The sequence below is a fragment of the Chiloscyllium plagiosum genome, unplaced genomic scaffold (genome assembly GCF_037043375.1).
Source record: "Chiloscyllium plagiosum isolate Xiang-an unplaced genomic scaffold, Cpla_swu_hap1 HiC_scaffold_22, whole genome shotgun sequence".
NCBI classification, from domain to species: domain Eukaryota; kingdom Metazoa; phylum Chordata; class Chondrichthyes; order Orectolobiformes; family Hemiscylliidae; genus Chiloscyllium; species Chiloscyllium plagiosum.
The window spans coordinates 12734213-12753307 of record NW_028270160.1 but is presented as its reverse complement, the minus strand read 5'-3'; the positions used below and the strand labels follow the sequence as shown (position 1 = coordinate 12753307).

The following is a 19095-nucleotide window of genomic DNA, read 5'->3' as shown; positions in this document are numbered from 1 at the left end:
GGGCTGCTCTCTCATTTGAGAGATGACTGGTGATGGTTTAACCTGAAACCTGAGGGTGAGGGGAGAGATTGAGAAGGAGAGTCCTTCATGGTAACCGCAGCTGGTGCAGGAATTGAGCCCATGCTGTTGCCATCTTTCTGCATCGCAAACCAGCCATCTAGCCAATATAATACACAACAAACCAATTAAAACACAGCACCATTTTCTGATAAAGCAAAACAGAAAGGAATTACTTCATTTAAGAAGTAATTAGTTGAGTACTTGAAATGTTGCATCACACAGGGCTAAGGAGCAAGTGTTAGAAATTTGGATTAGATGACTGATGCAGACACGATGGGCTGAAGGGCCTCTTGTCATGTTGTAATAATTCAATGACACTACAGGTGAGTGGATTGAAAATTAAAGATAAAAAGCATTGGAGTTTATTATCTGACAAATGGTGAAAGCAGGGACAACAGGAATATAGCAAATAATTCCAAACCTAATATTCCTTATATGAGTGTTATAGAGAAAGTAAAGTTTTTTTATTCATTCACAGGATGAGGGAGTCACTGGCCAAGACAGCATTTATTGCGTATCCTTAAATGCCCAGAGGGTAGTTAAGAGTCAACCACATCGCTGTGGGTCTGGAGTCACATGTAGGCCAGACCAGTTTCCTTCCCTAACGGACATTTGTAAACCAGATTGGTTTTTTTCACATCATTTGTGGTCATCATGAGATTCTTAATTTGAGGTTTTTATTGAAATTACATTGCACCATCCGTCTTGGTAGGATTCAAACCCCAGGACATGTTTCTGATTAACAGTTCAACATCAAGACCAGTCAGCATCGCCTCCCCCAGTCATAATGTAAAGAAAGATACTGTAAATTAGTTAATGATTTGACTCAATACAAGGTAGAGAGATAATAAAATGTATTTTCTTGATGTTGATCAACTAAATAGAAGCCATGAAACCAGCACTGTTGCTGACATTTATAAATAACAAATCAGAACTTCGTGAAATGTGATTTTTGAGAAATCACTTATTGAAACCAATGAGATCTTTGATCTTCTCCAATTCTGTCCTGTCACACCTGATATGAATTTCATTGCACTACCCACAGTGGTGATCTATGCCTGTTAGCTGTCTGCACCTTAAATATGGCAATCCCTACATAATTCTCTCTGCCCCACTGCATCCTAAAGATGTTTCTTCAAACTTAGCTTTCACCAAACTTAAATTTACCTGACCCAATATTGACTATAGAGTCATAGAGTCATAGATATGTACAGCATGGAAACAGACCCTTCGATCCAACCCGTCCATGTCGAACAGATATCCCAACCCAATCTAGTCCCACCTGCCAGCACCCAGCCCATATCCCTCCAAACCCTTTCTATTCATATACCCATCCAAATGCCTCTTAAATGTTGCAATTGTACCAGCCACCACCACTTCCTCTAGCAGCTCATTCCATACACGTACCACCCTCTAAAGGTCTCTTTTATATCTTTCCCCCCTCACCCTAAACCTATGCCCTCCAGTTCTGGACTCCCCAACCCCAGGAAAAGACTTTGCCTATTTACCCTATGCATGCCCCTCATAATTTTGTAAACCTCTATAAGGTCACCCCTCAGCCTCTGACGCTCCAGAATTAAACTCCATCTGCCACTTCTCAGCCCATTGGCCCATCTGGTCAAGATCCTGTTGTAATCTGAGGTAACCCTCTTCGCTGTCCACTACACCTCCAATTTCTGTAAACTTACTAACTGTACCTCTTATCCAAATCATTTATGTAAATGACAAAAAGTAGAGGACTCAGCACCAATCCTTTTTTATGTGATGTGATGTCAAATTCTGTCTGATCAAGCTCTTGTGATTCAGCATGGGATGTTTTTAGCATGTCAGCGGTGCTTTGTGAATGCAAGTGCTTCGCCTGCCAGCTATTCACACCATATATTAATGATCTGGATGTGGGAACTAAATGTGTTATCTCTAAATGTGTAGATGACACAAAGCTGGGTGGGAGGGTGAGCTGTGAGGAGGATGCAGAGATGCTTCAGTGTGATTTGGACAGACTGACTGAGTGGGCAAATACATGGCAGATGTAGTATAATGTGGATAAGGGTGAGGTCATTCACTTTGGTAGCAGAAAACAGGACTATTATCTGAATGGTGATAGATTGGGAAAGGGGAGATATAATGTGACCTATGTGTCCTTGTGCACCAGTCAGGGCAAGTAAGCACATAGGTGCAGTAGGTGGTGAAGAAGGTAAATGATATGTTGGCTTTCATAGCAAGAGGATTTGTGTATAGGAGCAGTGCTGTCTTGCTGCAATTATACAGGGCCCTGCTGTTGTTACCCTCAATAGTAACCTTCACTAATGGCCATTTTCAGCCATTCCTTCTACAGAACGAATTGAGGCAATGAAAGCCCTACTTAAGTGTCATCTTCTCAATCGAATGAAGCACTTCTGGGGTTGGACAGGCTATCCACTGAGTCCAGAGCCTGGCAATGATTCGGAAGTGTACCCCTGACAGGAGGTCAGTGAGTATTGTACCCTGATTTCCGTTCCCCTCTGACAGAGTTGTGAAGCTAAACTGACAAAAATAAAAACTGAGGAAGGGTCACCGGACTCGAACTTTGATTTCTCTTCACAGATGCTGCCGACCTATTGAGCTTTTCGAGCAACTTCTGCTTTTGTTTCTGATTTACAGCATCCACAGTTCTTTCGGTTTTTATTAAAGCTAAACTGACAGCCCTGACAACTATGGACCTTTATTACTGTGGGACCTTCCAGAAGTCTCTGTAGACTGCCCCTATTTTGAAGCAGCTTTATGCTCAACTTCTACATCAAGAGATGAATGGAGGTGCAGCATCTATTTTACATCTCTATTACTCCTTCACCACAACAACTCCATTGGTTTTGAACACCCTTGCCTGTTCCACTCACCCACCTCCCTTTCTGTCTTCAGCAGAAAAAAACACCACTCTTCCAAACCCTTTCAATTTTGAAGAAGAATCATTTTGGATTCTATTTCTCTCTGCACAGATGATGACAAAATTTATTTCAGATTTCCAGCATCCAAAGTAGTTTGCTTTTATGTAAGCTTAGCAAGAACCTGCCATGTTTGAAATTTTAATTTTAATTTAAACAGAGCACGACAGTTAACTATCAGTCATCATTAACTGGTGTATACACCATGGCAACACCTCAATCAGAGCCCACTTGCCAATTATTTAGTGCTTTCCTCTCATATGGTAAAAATGTCATTTTTCCTTCACTTTGGTATTTCTTGTGAATTATACTGATGAGCTCAAGATGAAATCCTTCAACAAAGTAGGCTTAACCTTGCCAGATGTTGGCTAAATGTTATTTTGTGGAAGGTTTCTCTCAACAAGGCCCAGCATGTTTCTTGTAACATTGTCTCAAATGTGCTGCATTAACTATGTACCATGCCTTTCTCATGCAACGTGAGCTGAATTCTCACACTCACTTTAGGTGGAAGTTCTCACAGCTGCCTGATTATCCCAGGATTCCTAGCACCAGCGCCATCTTGGAACCCCAGGCTTGCACCAGTCGTTCATTGGCAGTCTGGAGATAGCCTTCACTATGCATTTGGTGATACAGCAGCCACAAAACAATGCTTCTCAAGGATACAGGTGGCCCAGCTGACATTTCCTCGCACATATAACTGCACAATTCCAACCCAATCGCTGTTTGAGCATGAAGTCACGCAGGTCACCTGTTCTCAGCTACATGCCATCCTACAACTCCTCAGTCAGGGCTCCTCTTTCCCCAGTGTAGCTGAGCATCTTGTCATCATTCATTGTGAGACCATCACCTCCCTTAAAAATGCCTCCTAGCTTTGAACTCCCTCACCTGAGGAAAAGACTCTCATCATTCACCTTATCTATGTCCCCCATGATTTTATAAACCTCAATAAGGTCACCCCTCAATCTCTTGTGCTCCAGTGAAAAAAGTTCCAGTTTTTCCATTCTACTTTTTTATCCCAGCCTCTCCATTCCCGACAATGTCTTGGTAAATCTTGTCTGAACCCTCTCCGATTTAATATTATCCTTCCTTGAGCAGAGTGAACGGAACTGCAAACAGTGTTCCAGAAGAGGCTTCACTAATGTCCTGCACAACCTCAACATAATGTCTCAACTCCTGTACTCAAAGATGTGAGCAATGAAGGCCTTCTTAACCACACTGTCTACCTGTGATGCAAATTTCAAAGAATGATGTACCTGAACCCTGAGGTTCTACAGTATGACTCAGGGCCCTACCATCAACTATATAAGTCCTGTCCTTGTTTGTTTAACCAAAATGCAATACCTCACATTTATCCAAATCAAACTCCATTTGCCATGCCTCAGCTCATTGACCTGCATGGAAAGAGTTTGGGGGAGTGAAACACTGGTAGAGCGGTGATAGTAGTAAAGTCTTGTCAATCAGAGACACAGGCTCTGGAGACATGGGTTTGAGCCCTGCTGTGGCTGGTGGAAAATAAATTTTCATCCACTCATCATGTGGAGATTGACTACCTAAACAATGGTGATATTTTGAAAAGCACCTCTTTGTCTATTCTGGCTCGTTCAGAGATTGCACAAAAAATTTTACATTCCTTCAATGTGATTAGACAAAACAATGAAGCCTATTTTCAGCAATGCACAGCGGTTTGTGGGTACACTCTCCCAGTGGCTTCTCTCCTTTGGCCTCTGATCCCCCCTACAGGGCGTTGAAAGTGATAAACTGAGTTGCCAGATAATCAGTTTCCATTCAGAACCCGGACTGAAGAATGGTTGAATTTCCGACTGTCATCCTTACCATTATAACAAAGTTACAGAGAGGGATGGAGATCTAAATGAGGTTGCTACAAAGAGCACCTTCATTCATCCAACACTCAGGCTAATGATGTGCCACTTGCTCTAGGTCTTTATGACTCATGTGTACTGAATACTACAGCACAATGACTATGTTATTGTCCTAATAATCCCGAGACCATGACTGGGAGGCAAAAGTTCACATCTCACTCATTGCAACTAACTCAATTCATCATTAAGTTAGAAGTTTGGGTTGGTAATGGTTACCATGAATTACTAGCTTGCTGTCAGGTTAACTTTCACAGTTTGACCTATATTTAATTCCAGCTCCATGGCAATGTGGCTGGCCAAGCCATTCTGCTGTCTTCAAGGAGATATCTCATCATCATTTTCTCAAGACCGATTAGGTCTAGCAACGTCTACATCTGAATAAATATAAAAAAGCAATATCTTTGTTCCTAAATATAGATGCATCATTGGGTTAAGAGTGGTAATTGTATGATGATCAATTTGACCATGATTTGCAGCCTGCCTGCCCTTTGACCTGTGAACCTATAAGCTACTTCTGACTCCCATTAAACTACTCTCTCTGCCTGAGATCAGTCAAGCTTGGAAGCTGCTGATGTTATTGATCTTTGCCTTCAAGAACAGTGTGCTGGAGAAGGTTCTAAACTTGTTAGAGGTGGGAGTACAACCATGCTTTAGATTATATGACAAGTTCTCATATAGCCTATCACAGTCAGTCTCAGATAATCAGGGTTAATGGACCTGTGGAGATTTTACTTCAGGTTAGTTTGGTCAGCACAGCAGAAGGTTGGAATTGAGTAGCGTTTATTCTACCGCTGCCTGTATGTAACATGTTTTAAAATTCAGCATAACATTTACCAAATTCACTGTCATCTGGATGACTGCTAGGTTTAATCTAAAAGTGGCTGCACTGTTTTATCGTTTCTTTTCCTCTATTTTTTCATGATGCTAGTTTGATCATTGATTCTTGAACGTTGCTTGACTGCTTAAGCCTATGGAGGGAACTAGTGAGTCAAGTGACTGATTCCGGTCACAGAGAGAAGATTCCCCGCGAAATACAACATATATATAGAAAGTTCTGGAAGGCTTTAATATTTAAATAAATCAATTGAACTCAGAATTATCTCTGCATTACTCTGGGTTCGATAAGGTATACAGCAAATCAATCTGAATATAGCTGACTCAATCGATATCATGAAAAATGAACAACCTGGTCATTTTTTACATAGTCAGGAGTCACACGATACCAGGTTACAGACCAACAGATTTACTTGAAGTCACAACCACTGCTCCAAAAGCTTGTCATTTCAAATAAACCTGTTGGACTGTAACCTTGTGTTGTGTCACCTCTGACCTTATATACCCCAGTTCAACACTGGCACCTCTACATTATTTCTTACATAGTTTGTGTGACCTTGCTATGTGCAAATTGGCTGCAATATTTCCTACATTACAAGTGATTGCACTTTGAAAATTATTTAATTGGCTGTGCAGCACATGAGCCTTCCATAACCACACCTTCCCTTACCTTCCTCAATTGACATGCTCCCTGCCAGGTGTGTTTTGGAAAGGGAAGGATATATAATACAAGGAGGGCAGTTAGCCCACTACCTTCCCCTCCACGTGGCAGCACAGTGGCTCAGTGGTGAGCACCCTGCCTCACAGCGCCAGGGACCCAGGTTCAATTCCTGCCTCGGATGACTGTCTGTGTGGAGTTTGCACATTCTCCCTGTGTCTGCGTGGGTTTCCTCCGGGTGCTCTGGTTTCCTACACAGTCCAAAGATGTGCAAGTTAGATGAATTGGCCAAGCTAAGTTGCCCGTAGTGTTCAGGGATGTGTAGGTTAGGGGCATTAGTCGGAGGAAATGCAGAGTAATAGGGTAGGGGAATGGGTCTGTGAAAGATACTCTTTGGAGGGTCGGTATGAACCTGTTGGGCCTCGTGGCCTGATTCCACACTGTAGGGATTCTATGATCCTATGATAAACCCAAAATACATGGGGTGAGAGGGCACAGAAATGGCTACCATGTGCGCTTAAATAACTAAGTGGTAATTGAAATTGGTACAAGTTCAACTGGCACCGTAAATACTCTGTTCACATAAGATATAACTTTTAGCACAGGTGAGCAGGAATCACAGAATCATAGAATTCCCACAGTGTGGGAGCAGCCAATCAGCCCATCAGGTCCACACTGACTTTCCGAAGTGCATCCCACCCAGACGCATCCCCCTGCCTTATCCCTATAACCCTGCATTTCCCATGGTTAATCCACCCAACCTGCACATCTTCAGACTTGGTTGGGAATTTTTTTTAAGAGAAGTTTATAAAATGGCAGAAATGAAAGGGGGTCTTTGTGGGGGTCCATGCAGGTCTGTACCCTCTTTACTTTCCACCAGCTTGTTCTGAAAAGAAATTACAGCCCTTCCCCACCTCCTCCCTCGGTATTCCAAATCTTCACCCACCCAATACCTGGGAACAACATTGGGCCAGGTTCCAGTGGAACTCCTCATGAACCTATCTCATAGAATGGCAGTAAGTGAGGACGGCAGATGCTGGAGATCAGAGCTGAAAATGTGTTGCTGGAAAAGCGCAGCAGGTCAGGCAGCATCCAAGGAACAGGAGAATCGACGTTTCGGGCATGAGCCCTTCTTCAGAAATGAGGAAAGTGTGTCCAGCAGGCTAAGATAAAAGGTAGGGAGGAGGGACTTGGGGGAGGGGCGTTGGAAATGAGATAGGTGGAAGGAGGTCAAGGTGAGGGTGATAGGGCGGAGTGGGGTGGGGGCAGAGAGGTCAGGAAGAAGGTTGCAGGTTTGGAAGGTGGTGCTGAGTTCGAGGGTTGGGACTGAGACAAGTGGGGGGAGGGGAAATGAGGAAACTGGAGAAATCTGAGTTCATCCCTTGTGGTTGGAGGGTTCCTAGGCAGAAGATGAGGCGCTCTTCCTCCAGCTGTCGTGTTGCTATGGTCTGGCGATGGAGGAGTCCAAGGACCTGCATGTCCTTGGTGGAGTGGGAGGGGGAGTTGAAGTGTTGAGCCACAGTGTGGTTGGGTTGGTTGGTCCGGGTGTCCCAGAGGTGTTCTCTGAAACGTTCCGCAAGTAGGCGTCCTGTCTCCCCAATATACAGGAGGCTCACTTTCCTCATTCCTGAAGAAGGGCTCATGCCCAAAACATCGATTCTCCTGCTCCTTGGATGTGCCTGACCTGCTGCGTTTTTCATGGAATCGCAGTGCCTACTAAAGCACAAGGCCCAACCAGGGCTGTTGGAGCTCTAAGCCTACCAGAGGAGGTGCAAATCTCGCTAGTAAACAACTTGGTGAACAGGAAATTGTGGCTATGGGCTGGGCTTTAATGAACAAGTCAGCTTCCCTGCTGGGGGACAGCACGGTCTACCCTGTCTTGTAATTTTCAGCCTGGTGTGTATGGGATCTGGGTCTTAGTCCACACCAACCCACACCCCAAGCACCTAGTTAATGCCAGGTGACCCCTGATTGTGATTGGTACCATCCATTTACAACATCTTCTCCGGCTCTGGCTATATTCCTGGTGGCCTGGAATCATAGAGTCACAGAGATGTACAGCATGAAAACAGACCCTTCAGTCCAACTCGTCCATGCTGACCAGATATCCTAAATTAATCTAGTCCCATTTGCCAGCACTTGGCCCATATCCCTCCAAACCCTTCCTATTTATGTACCCACCCAGATGCCTTTTAAATGTTGTATTTCTACCAGCCTCCACTACTTCCTCTAGCAGCTCATTCCTTACAGGGACCACAGTTAAATGAGATCCAGCCATTAAAATCAGGCTTCTGGTTCATGGCATCTGGGTGTGCTACCAGTTTCTGGATATAAATTCCTGTAGCTCTCTTTCTACATCAACTTAAAGAAAAACAGCCTCAAGTGCCTTTGTGTAACCATGTAGGGATGTACGTCACTGTGAGTTTGTAAGTGTGTGCATAATTGTGAGTCTGCGCGTCTTATGTGTGCATATAAATGTAGAAAATAAGTGTAGGTTGATCATGAAATCTCAGTAACCCATTCCCACTTTCTTTCCATACCCCTTGATCCCTTCACCTGCAAGGGTCATGTCCATCTCCATCTTGAATACATCTAATGAACGGGCCCTGACAACTTTCTGTGGTAGAAAATTCCACAGGTTCACAACTCTGAGTGAAGAAATTCTTCCTCATCTCAATCCTGAATAGCTTACCCCTTATCCTTAGATTGTGGTCCCTAGTTCTGGAGATCCCCAAGGATAGTATTACGGTGGCAGAAAGGATGTTTGAGGACTCGTCTACTGAGGTAGCATGGGCTGAAGTTAGCAACAGGAGAGGAGAGGTCACCGTATTGGGAACTTTCTATTGGTCTTTGAATACTTCCAGAGATGTAGAGGAAAGGATAGCAAAGATAATTCTGGATAGGAGCAAGAGTAACAGGGGAGGTGTTATGGGTTTTTTTTTAACTTTCCAAATATTGACTGGAAATACTACAGTTTGAGTACTTTAGATAGGTCAGTTTTTGTCCAATGTGCACGGGAGGGTTTCCTGACACAGTATGTAGACAGGCCAACAAGGGATGAGGTCACATTAGATTTGGTGCTGGGTAATGAACCCGGCCAGGTGTTAGAATTGGAGATAGGTGTGCACTTTACTGATCGTAACGACAATTTGGTTATGATTACTTTAGCGATGGAAAGGTACAGGTATATACCGTAGGGCAAGAGTTAGAGCTGGGGGAAAGGCAATTACAACGTGATTACGCAAGATTTAGGATGCATAGCATGGGGAAGGAAACTGCAGGGCATGGGCACAATTGAAATGTGGAGCTTATTCAAGGAACAGCTGTTGCGTGTTTTTGATAAGTTTGTACCTGTCAGGCAGGGAGGAAGTGGTCGAGCAAGGGAGCAATGGTTTACTAAAAAAGTTGAATCTCTTGTCAAGAGGAAGAAGAAGGCTTATGTTAGGATGAAATGTGAAGGCTCAGTTAGGGTGCTTGAGAGTTACAATTTAGCCAGGAAAAACCTAAAGAGAGAGTTAAGAAGAGCCAGGAGGGGACATGAGAAGTCATTGGTGGATAGGATTAAGGAAAACCCAAAAGCTCTCTATAGGTATATCAGGAATAAAATAATGACTAGAGTAAGATTAGGGCTAATCAAGGATAGTAGTAGGAAGTTGTGCAGGGAGTCTGAGGAGATAGGGAACTGCTAAATGAATCTTTTTCGTTGGTATTCACACTGGATAAAGACAATGTTGTTGAGGAGAATACTGAGATACAAGCCACTAGACTAAATGGGATTGAGGGTCACAAGGAGGAGGGGTTAGCAATTCTGGAAAGTGTGAAAATAGCTAAGTCCACTGGACCAGATGGGATTTATCCTTGGAATCTCTGGGAAGTCAGGGAGGAGATTGCCGAGCCTTTGGCTTTGATGTTTATGTCATCATTGTCTACAGGAAAAGTGCCAGAAGACTGAAGGATAACAAATGTTGTCCCCTTGTTCTGGAAGGGGAGTAGACACAACCTTGGTAATTATGAGCCTTACTTCGGTTGTGGATAAAGTGTTGGAAAAGGTTACAAGAGAGACGATTTACAAACATCCAGAGAGGAATAAGTTGATTATGGATAGTCGACACGGTTTTGTGAAGGGTAGGTTGGACATCACAAACCTTATTGAGCTCTTTGAGTTGGTGACCAAACAGGTGGATGAGGGTAAAGTGGTTGATGTGGTATATATGGATATAGTAAGATTCTTGGTAGTATAGATGAGCAGAGAGATCTCGGTGTCCATGTACATAGATCCCTGAAAGTTGCCACCCAGAATGATAGGATTGTTAAGAAGACATACAGTGCGTTAGTTGTTATTGGTCGAGTGATTAAGTTTTGGAACCACGAGGTCATGCTGTAGCTGTATTAAACTCTGGCGTGGCTACACTTGGAGTATTGCACAGTTCTGGTCACTGCATTATAGGAAGGATGTGGAAGCTTTGGAAAGGGTTCAGAGGAGATTTACTAGGATGGTTCCTGGAATGGAGGGAAGGTTGAGGCACTTGAGGCTGTTTTCATTAGAGAGAAGAAGGTTGAGAGATGACTTAATTGAGACATATAAGATAATCAGAATGTTAAATAGGGTGGACAGTGAGAGTCTTTTTCCTTGGATGGTGATGGCTAGCATGAGGGGACATAGCTTTAAATTGAGGGGTTTTAGATATTGGACAGATGTCAGAGGGAGTTTCTTTACTCAGAGAGTAGTAGGGGGTGTGGAACGTACTGCCTGCAACAGGAGTAGACTTGCCAAATTTAAGGGCATTTAAATGGTCATTGGATAAACATATGGAAAAAAAATGGAATAGTGTAGGATAGGTAGGCTTCAGATTGGTTCCACAGGTTGATGCAACATTGAGGGCCGAAGGCCCTGTACTGCGCTGTAATGTTCTCTGTTTTATGTCCTTCCTGTGTTTGTATGCATGTGTGTATATGTGTATGTGTTTGCATGTCTATGAGTACTGTGTTGTGCACGTGTTTGTATGTCCATGTGTGCATGTGTGTGTTGTTCCAATGTGCATCTATGTGTGTTTATTTGTATATGTGTGCATGTCTGCATATGTTTGTGTGAATGCTCGCAGCTTTGTGTGTGCATGTGCACATACCTATGTTTGTGCTAGTCTGCATGAATAAGAGCATTTCTTTCCAGGCAGGGTGAAGAGCTGTCTTGGCTGTATTGTCTCTGTGGTAGGATGTCCCACTTACATCGTCACAGCTAGTGCATGAGCTGATTCTGAACTGGAATGCCAGGGAGATAGATGTATGATGAAACTGCTCAAGAGCAATTTGGGGCATAAAGCAATAACAATGACAATAACTTGCAGTTATATCTCACTTTAAACTGGTAAACCATCCTCAGTGCTTCACACGAGAAATTATGAAATGAAATTTGACAGTGAACAATAAAGCAATATTACAGTAGGTGACCAAATTTCAGTCAGAGGCAAGGTCTAAGGAATGTCTCAAATGAGAACAAAGATGTAGGGAGACAAGGAGGTTTAGGAAGTGTATACTAAAGCTTAGGACCCACGTGGGCCACAAAATGGTGAAGCGATTGTAAGTGGGGTTACTGATGGAATTGGAGGAGCGCAGTTACCTGGGGGAAAGGGTTGATGGTCCAGACGAACATACAAACGTAAAGAGAGGGTGATGTTTCAGAGATGTGAAAACCACAGAGACCATTTTAAAATTGTCAGACCAGGAGCAGCTGCAGGTCAGTGAGCATAGAGGTGATGGGATAAACTTGGTGAAAGTTAAGGTGTTTGCAGAGAATGTTTGGAACAAGCTCATTATTAGCTCTATGGAAGTTGGGAGGGACAGGTAGTTTTGCAGCAGTTGGGAGGATGCAGAAGGTCTTGGATAGGCTAGGAGAAAGGCTAAAGAATTGGCAGATGAAATACAATGTGGGAAAGTGTGAGGTTATGCATTTTGGTAGGAAGAATAGAGGCATAGCTTTTCTAAATGGGGAGAGGCTTCAGAAATTTGAAGCACAAAGAGACTTGGGAGTTCTAGTTCAGGATCCTCTTAAGATTAACATACAGATTCAGTTCGCAGTTAGGAAGGCAAATGCAATGTTGGCATTCATTTTGAGCAGGCTGGAATACAAGAACAGGGATGTACTTCTGAGGCTGTATAAGGTTCTGATCAGAGCACATTTGAAATATTATGAGCGGTTTTGAGCGCCGAATCTAAGGAAGGATGTGTTGGCATTGGAGGGGATCCAGAGGATAATTAAAGAATGACCCTCGCGATGAAGGGCTTGCCATAATGGAAAGGTTGAGGACTCTGCTCTGTACTCAGTGGAATTTAGAAGGATAAGGGAGGATCTCATTGAAATTTGCAGAACACTGAGAAGACTAGACACAGTGGATGTGCAGTTTCCACTAGTAGGACCTAAGGGCACAGCCTCAGAGTGAAGGGATGACCCTTTTGAACTGAGATGAGGAGAAAGTTCTTCGGCCAGAGGGTGGTTAATTTGGGGAACTCATTGCTGCAGAAGGTTGTGGAGGCTAAGTTATTGAGTGTATTTAAGACAGAGATAGAGAACTTCTTAATTAGTAAAGGGATCAAGGGTTCTGGAAAGAAAGCAGGAGAATGTGGCTGAGAAACACATCAGCCATGATTGATTGGTGGAACAGACTTGAATGGCTTAATTCTGCTCCTATATCTTATGGTCTTTTGGGAGGCTAGGTAGGACTGGGTTTGGAATGGCCAAGTCTGGAAGTAGCAAAGACAAGAATGAGGGTTCCTACAGAAGAACAGCTGATGCAGGGTCATGGTTAGGCAATGTTACAGAGCTGGTGATAGTGCAGAAACGTTGTTGGAAACTCATCTTGGGTTCAAATGTGACACCAAGATTGTTAATGGTCTGGGTTGGCCTCAGATAGTGGGCTGTGGCGAGTTGTGGGGCTAAGAGCTAGGGAATAAAACAAGCAAAGACATTTCAAACAGAAAACCATATTTAATTAAAAACAATATCATGGGATGTGGGTATTGCTGGCTGGGCCAACATTTATTGTTTGTCAATAATTGCCCTTACAAATCTGGTACTGAGCTACCTTCATGAACTGCTGCAGTCCTGAGGGTGAAGGACCATCCACAATGTTGTTCGGGAAGGAATTCCAGGGTTTTGACTCAGCAACACCGGAGGAATGGAAATATATTTCCAAGTCATTGGGTAGGTGATGGCCTAGTGGTATTATCACTGGGTTGTTAATCTAGAGACCCAGGTAATATCCTAGGAGCCCCAGTTCAAATCCCGCCTCAGCAGATGGTGGAATTTGAATTCAACAAATATCTGGAATTAAAAATCTACTGATGACCATGGATCTATTGCCAATTGTAGGAAAAGCACATCTGGTTCACTAAGGTCCTTTAGGGAAGAAAACTGCCATCCTTAACTGGTCTGGCCTACATGTGACTCCAGACCCACAACAATGTGATTGACTCTTAACTACCCTCTGGGCAATTAGGGATGGGCAATAAATGTGGGCCTAGCTAGCGATACCCTCATCCTGTGAATTAATTTTTAAAAAGTCAGGATGATGTGTGACTTGGAGGAGAATCCAAAAGTGGTGACATTTCTATGCATTTGCTATGTGGTATGGGTCATGGGTTTGGAAGGTGCTATTGAAGGAAGATCAGTGAATTATTTCAATGCAGCTTAGAGATGCATCTGCTACTGAGTGATGCTGGTGGAGACAGTGGATGCTTATGGATGTGGTGCCAATCAAGTATCCTAGATCGTATCAAACTTCTTGAGTATTGTTGGAGCTACACCCATCCAGGCAAGTGGGAGCATTCCATCACACTTCTGGCTTGTGCCTTTTAGATGGTGACAGGCTATGGGAGTCAGGAGGTGAGCTACTCACTGCAGGATGCCTAGCCTCTGACCTGTTCTTGTGGCTACTGTATTTATGTGGTGACTTCAGTTTAGTTTTTGATTGACGGGAGTTCTGAGCAAGTTGATAGTGGGTCATTCAGTCAATAATTCCTCTAGAAGTCAAGGGATGATGTATAAATCATGTCTTGTTGGAGATGATCATTGTCTGGCACTTGTATGGTTCCAATATTATTTGACACTTATCAGTCTTAAACCTGGATATTATCCAGATCTTGTTGCATTTGAACATGGGCTGTTTCAGTATCTGAGGAGTTGCAATGTTGCTGAATATTCTGCAATCATAAGTCAACATCCGCACTTCTGACCTTATGATGGAGGGTGACATTGATAAAGCAGCTGAAGATGGTTGGGCCCAGATCACTAACTTAATATACCAGTTGCTGGAATGTTGTCAGGGCCCACAGTCTTTGCAGTATCCAGTGCTTCCAACTGTTTTGGATATGTCACGTGGAGTGAATCAAATTGGCTGAAGGCTGGAATCTGTGATGCTCGGGACCACTGGAGGAGACCGAGATGGATCATCCTCTCAGCACAGTGGCTGAAGATTGCTGTAAATGCTTCAGCCTTACCTTTTGTACTGATGTGTTGGGCCCTTCCAATATTGAGGAGAGGGAAATTTCTGAAACATCCTTTTCTAGTGAGTGGTTTAATTGTCCGCCACAACGCATGACTGCATGTGGCAGGACTGCAGATGTGAAATAATGAAAAGCGGTGGCTTTAGGATTTCAAAAATGCACAAACAAATGCATGTGAAGCATTTAATCAGAAACAAGTAATGGAATTTTGGAACATTGTAATTAACATGTTTTTAATAATCAGCTAAATAGTCGCATCACTGATTCCAGTTCTGATTTCCCAAAGGTTAGTCTCCCTGGCACTGTGATCATTAAGAATGATGTTTTGCTAATTTAAATCGGTGCTCGATAAAATTAACCTTCAGTACATTATTGCAAAGGGCTTGCAATTAGATTCAACACACCCGCGTCTGAACATTACATTTCAGGTACTGGAAACCGTCCTAATGGCTCCTCTTCAGATAACAAACTCAGCTGCTTGCTTCCATTTGGAGAAGCATTAAAACAGAACACACATTCCCGCTAATAGCTGGAGACCATGCTCCATGCACCCACAAATAAATAGTCATAAACTCTTAAAAGGAGACTATTCATCCTGTTAAGTCCTTAACCCTTGGTACAGAGGAAGATGTTGCATATGTACAGCACTTATTGTAACAACAGGACATTGCAAAGTGCTTCACAGTCAATGAAGTACTTTAGAAAAGTCACCACTATTATGATATTAGGGATTTTGGCAACTGTGCAAGGTAGGTTCCCACAAACGGCAATATGATAATGACCACTGGGTTGGGTGATGTAAGGTGTGTGATTTGTATAGAGTTGAATATCATTCATTTTAGAGTTTTCAGTCATGTAGGTTTTGATCTGCATGTTTGAAGGGGTTTAATGACTAACTTGTACTTCTGCAGTCATGGTGATTTCTCTTAAAATTGTCTGAGAGAGAGTGCCTGGTGTTCACTGAGATTTTATTTTCATTGGGACAGCTTACAATTGATCAAAGTAAACAAGCAGTTAGCATTAAAATTTCACTTTAGATATTTCTGGAAACTGTTCTTTATTGATTAGGTGAAACACCTATAATATGAAAAATAATTTTGGGTTCCAGTTGGGATTCTGCAGAAGTCTCAGCTGAAGCTGGATGTATAACATGGTATCCCCTGAGAAAAGGTAACAATTTAGAGCTGTTAAATAAGTTATCTTAGTGTAAAGAGTTTAGTTTGAAAATTCCACACCAGAAGTGTTTGGTTAAAACTCTGAATGGTTACTTGAACCTGATAAAGTTTATGCTCAGTGGTATGAAGGTTCAAGGAAGTGGCTAAAAGATTCTTAGGGCCATGAATTAAAACATCTGCAAAGTCAAACCCTATGTGTGATAGAGAAAGGAATTTTCTCTCTGGTATTTGGGTACTGTAATGGAATACTTTTGGGTTTAAAAGCGTGAGTTGTTTACTGAGTTTTGCAATCTTTAAATAATTGTTATATGTAAACAATTTCATTTATTCTAATTTATCTTCACTTCTTTTGCGTAATATTCTTTAATACTGCTTTTTTGTTAAATGTGCATCATTGCATGTTTGTGTTTCAGTGAAAGATCCCATCACTAAAACTGAACAAAATATGATCCATCAAGCCAGATTTCAATCTACAATCTGATTTGTCCAGTAATAACATTGTCTGGGATTATAATATACTCATGCCTCTGACTGGATAGTTACCAAAGCATTTAGCAAGCTTGCTTTCATTGCTCAGACCTTTGAGTATAGGAGTTGGAATGTTATATTAAGGTTGGACTGGACATTGGTGAGGCCTCTTCTGGAGTACTGTGACCAGTTCTGGTCTCTCTGTTACAGGAATGATATTATTCTAGCTGGAGCAGGTTCAGAAGAGACTTACCAGAATGTTGCCAGGAATGGAGGGTTTGAATTATAAGGAGAGGCTGAATTGGCTGGGGCTTTTCTCACTGGAGAGTAGGAGATTGTAAGGTGACCCTATAGAGGATTACAAAATCATGAGGGGTATAGATAAGGTGAATGGAATATGTCTTTTCCCTGGAGTGGGGGATTTCAAGACTGGGGGCATATTTTGAAAAATGAGAGGAGAAAGATTTAAAAAAGATATGGGGACTTTTTTTATTTACAAAGAGAGTGGTTTGTGTGTGGAATGAACTTTGAAAGGAAGTAATGAAAGTGGGCTACAATATTTAAAAGACATTTGGACAAGTACATGAATAATAAATGTTTGGAAGGAAAGGGGCAAGTGCAGGCAGCTGGGTCTAGTTTAGTTTGGGATTATTGTTGGCACTGAAGGCTCTGTTTCCATATTGTATGACTCTATAATTCTAAGGTTGTGGATTCAAATGTTACTCCAGAGACTTGTTGAGTGCAGGACTTAGATTGACATCTGATGTTGGTACTGAGGGAGTACTGCTCTCTTGAAGGTGCCACTGTCATTGCTGCCAGTCTGCCCCCGCCCCCAAAAGATCAAGGGGTACAATCTTGAAGAATTTTGATCACGTAAGCAGTTTTTATCAAGTTGATTGAAGGATGGATACATGCCAGGAGACTCAGGAAGACAACCTGTTCTCCTTCAAAATCCTCAAAATGAGATGTTTCACATGTGCCGGAGAAGACAGGCTCCAAATATGGGCCTGAAAGGGTTAATACTGAGACGTTCCAGAAGCAGCACCCATTACGATGACGAATATGGACGTAATGTGGACCAGCCCCAGATTAGGATCTCAAAGGACTGAGCTCCAATATCTGGTTCCCTTCAAAGACTCCGTAACAATGACGATCAGATCAATGTAACCAGGAATCAGAAACCAACACCACAATAAATGATATAAAAACCAAAATGAACTGCAGATCAGAATCAAAAACAAAAACAGAAATTACTGGAAAAGTTCAGCAGGTCTGACTGCATTTACCAGATGACCTTTTCCAGCAATTTCTATTTTTGTGGCACAATAAAATATATCTTGTTAACCACTCTTAGCGACTCTTCCAGTTAGACCAGGAAATGGTTTTCCTTGACCACATTAGATCAATTAGACCCTGTCACTTCTTATTCTTGAACAAAATGTTGACAACAGACTTCATCATGAGCAGCAGGTCATACTGCGTAGTGAATGTTACCATACACCATGATATTATGAAGAAGAATCATACTGGATTGGAAAGGTTAATTCTATTTCTCTCCCCTCCCCAGAGCTGCTGCCAGACCTGCTAAGTTTCTCCAGCATTTGCTGGGTTTGTGATGACAGGCAGTACCTCTGAGAGTGCTACACTCCCTCAATACTTGCACTGGCAGAGTCAGTACAATTTTGCACATGAGCCTACAGACCGGTGCTTGAACCCATGATGTTCTACTCTGGCACCACAATGAGAGGGGACTGACACTTCTTACTTTCCAGGACAACCCTGGAAGACCCTAGTGATTACTTTACACAGGGGTCTGTGATGTTTGTGTTGGATGCCGACTGCTAGGGGTGGAGACCTCATCAAGGTGGTAAAAACAATGACTGCAGATGCTGGAAACCAGATATCTGGATTAGTGGTGCTGGAATCATCAATCAACTGTAATCTTTGAAGAGCCTCTGACAACATGATTCCCATTGAGATGTCCCCAAGGAGGCTTACCTGTTGTCCTGGGAGGTACCGGTGGCTCTCCCAGCACCAGTCTCATTCTCTTGGCATGCGTTTTGCCTTGGTAATGGGACTGTGCTACAATTGCTGAGGTGAAGAACATGTTACAGAGGGTGCAGCACTTGTTCTTATCCACTTCTCCATCATCACTTTCCTGGAGAGAGAACGAGAGAGAAAAAAAAGAGGATTATCACACTACCTGATCTCCAAAACAAGAAAGTACATCTGCCTTAATTTACCAGTTACAGAAAGAGACCTTCATTTCTGTAACAACGTCTCACAAACATGAACAAATGGAGCGACTTCTATTTTTGTGGTAGTTTTCACTATTTCAGGTCAACCTAAGCCACTTTAGGACAAATGAAGTAGTTTTGACAGCTAAAATGAAATCAGGAATGAAGCATTGAACTTGCACAGCAAGCTCGCAGAAGCTGCAAATGTAATAATGACCAAATAACCTTTCAGTGAGGTCACAGGAGGGATAACTATTGTTCAGGACACCTTCTCTTCAAAGAATGTGACAGAATCCTTTCCATCCACCTGAGAAGGCAGACAGAGGTTTCAATTCTCATCTGAAAGGTGGCATAGCTGATAGT

General features: G+C 42.6%; 1 protein-coding gene across 3 annotated transcripts in view; it reads right to left on the bottom strand.

Moving 5' to 3' along the window:
• LOC122561310 (zinc finger matrin-type protein 4) overlaps window positions 1-19095 on the bottom strand; it is a 383561-nt gene that overhangs the window by 236284 nt on the left and 128182 nt on the right. For all 3 annotated transcript variants that reach the window (XM_043712992.2, XM_043712994.2, XM_043712993.2), the window contains one exon: window positions 18494-18653. In XM_043712992.2, coding sequence (XP_043568927.2) covers window positions 18494-18653 — 160 coding nt within the window. The remainder of the gene's footprint in view (window positions 1-18493; window positions 18654-19095) is intronic.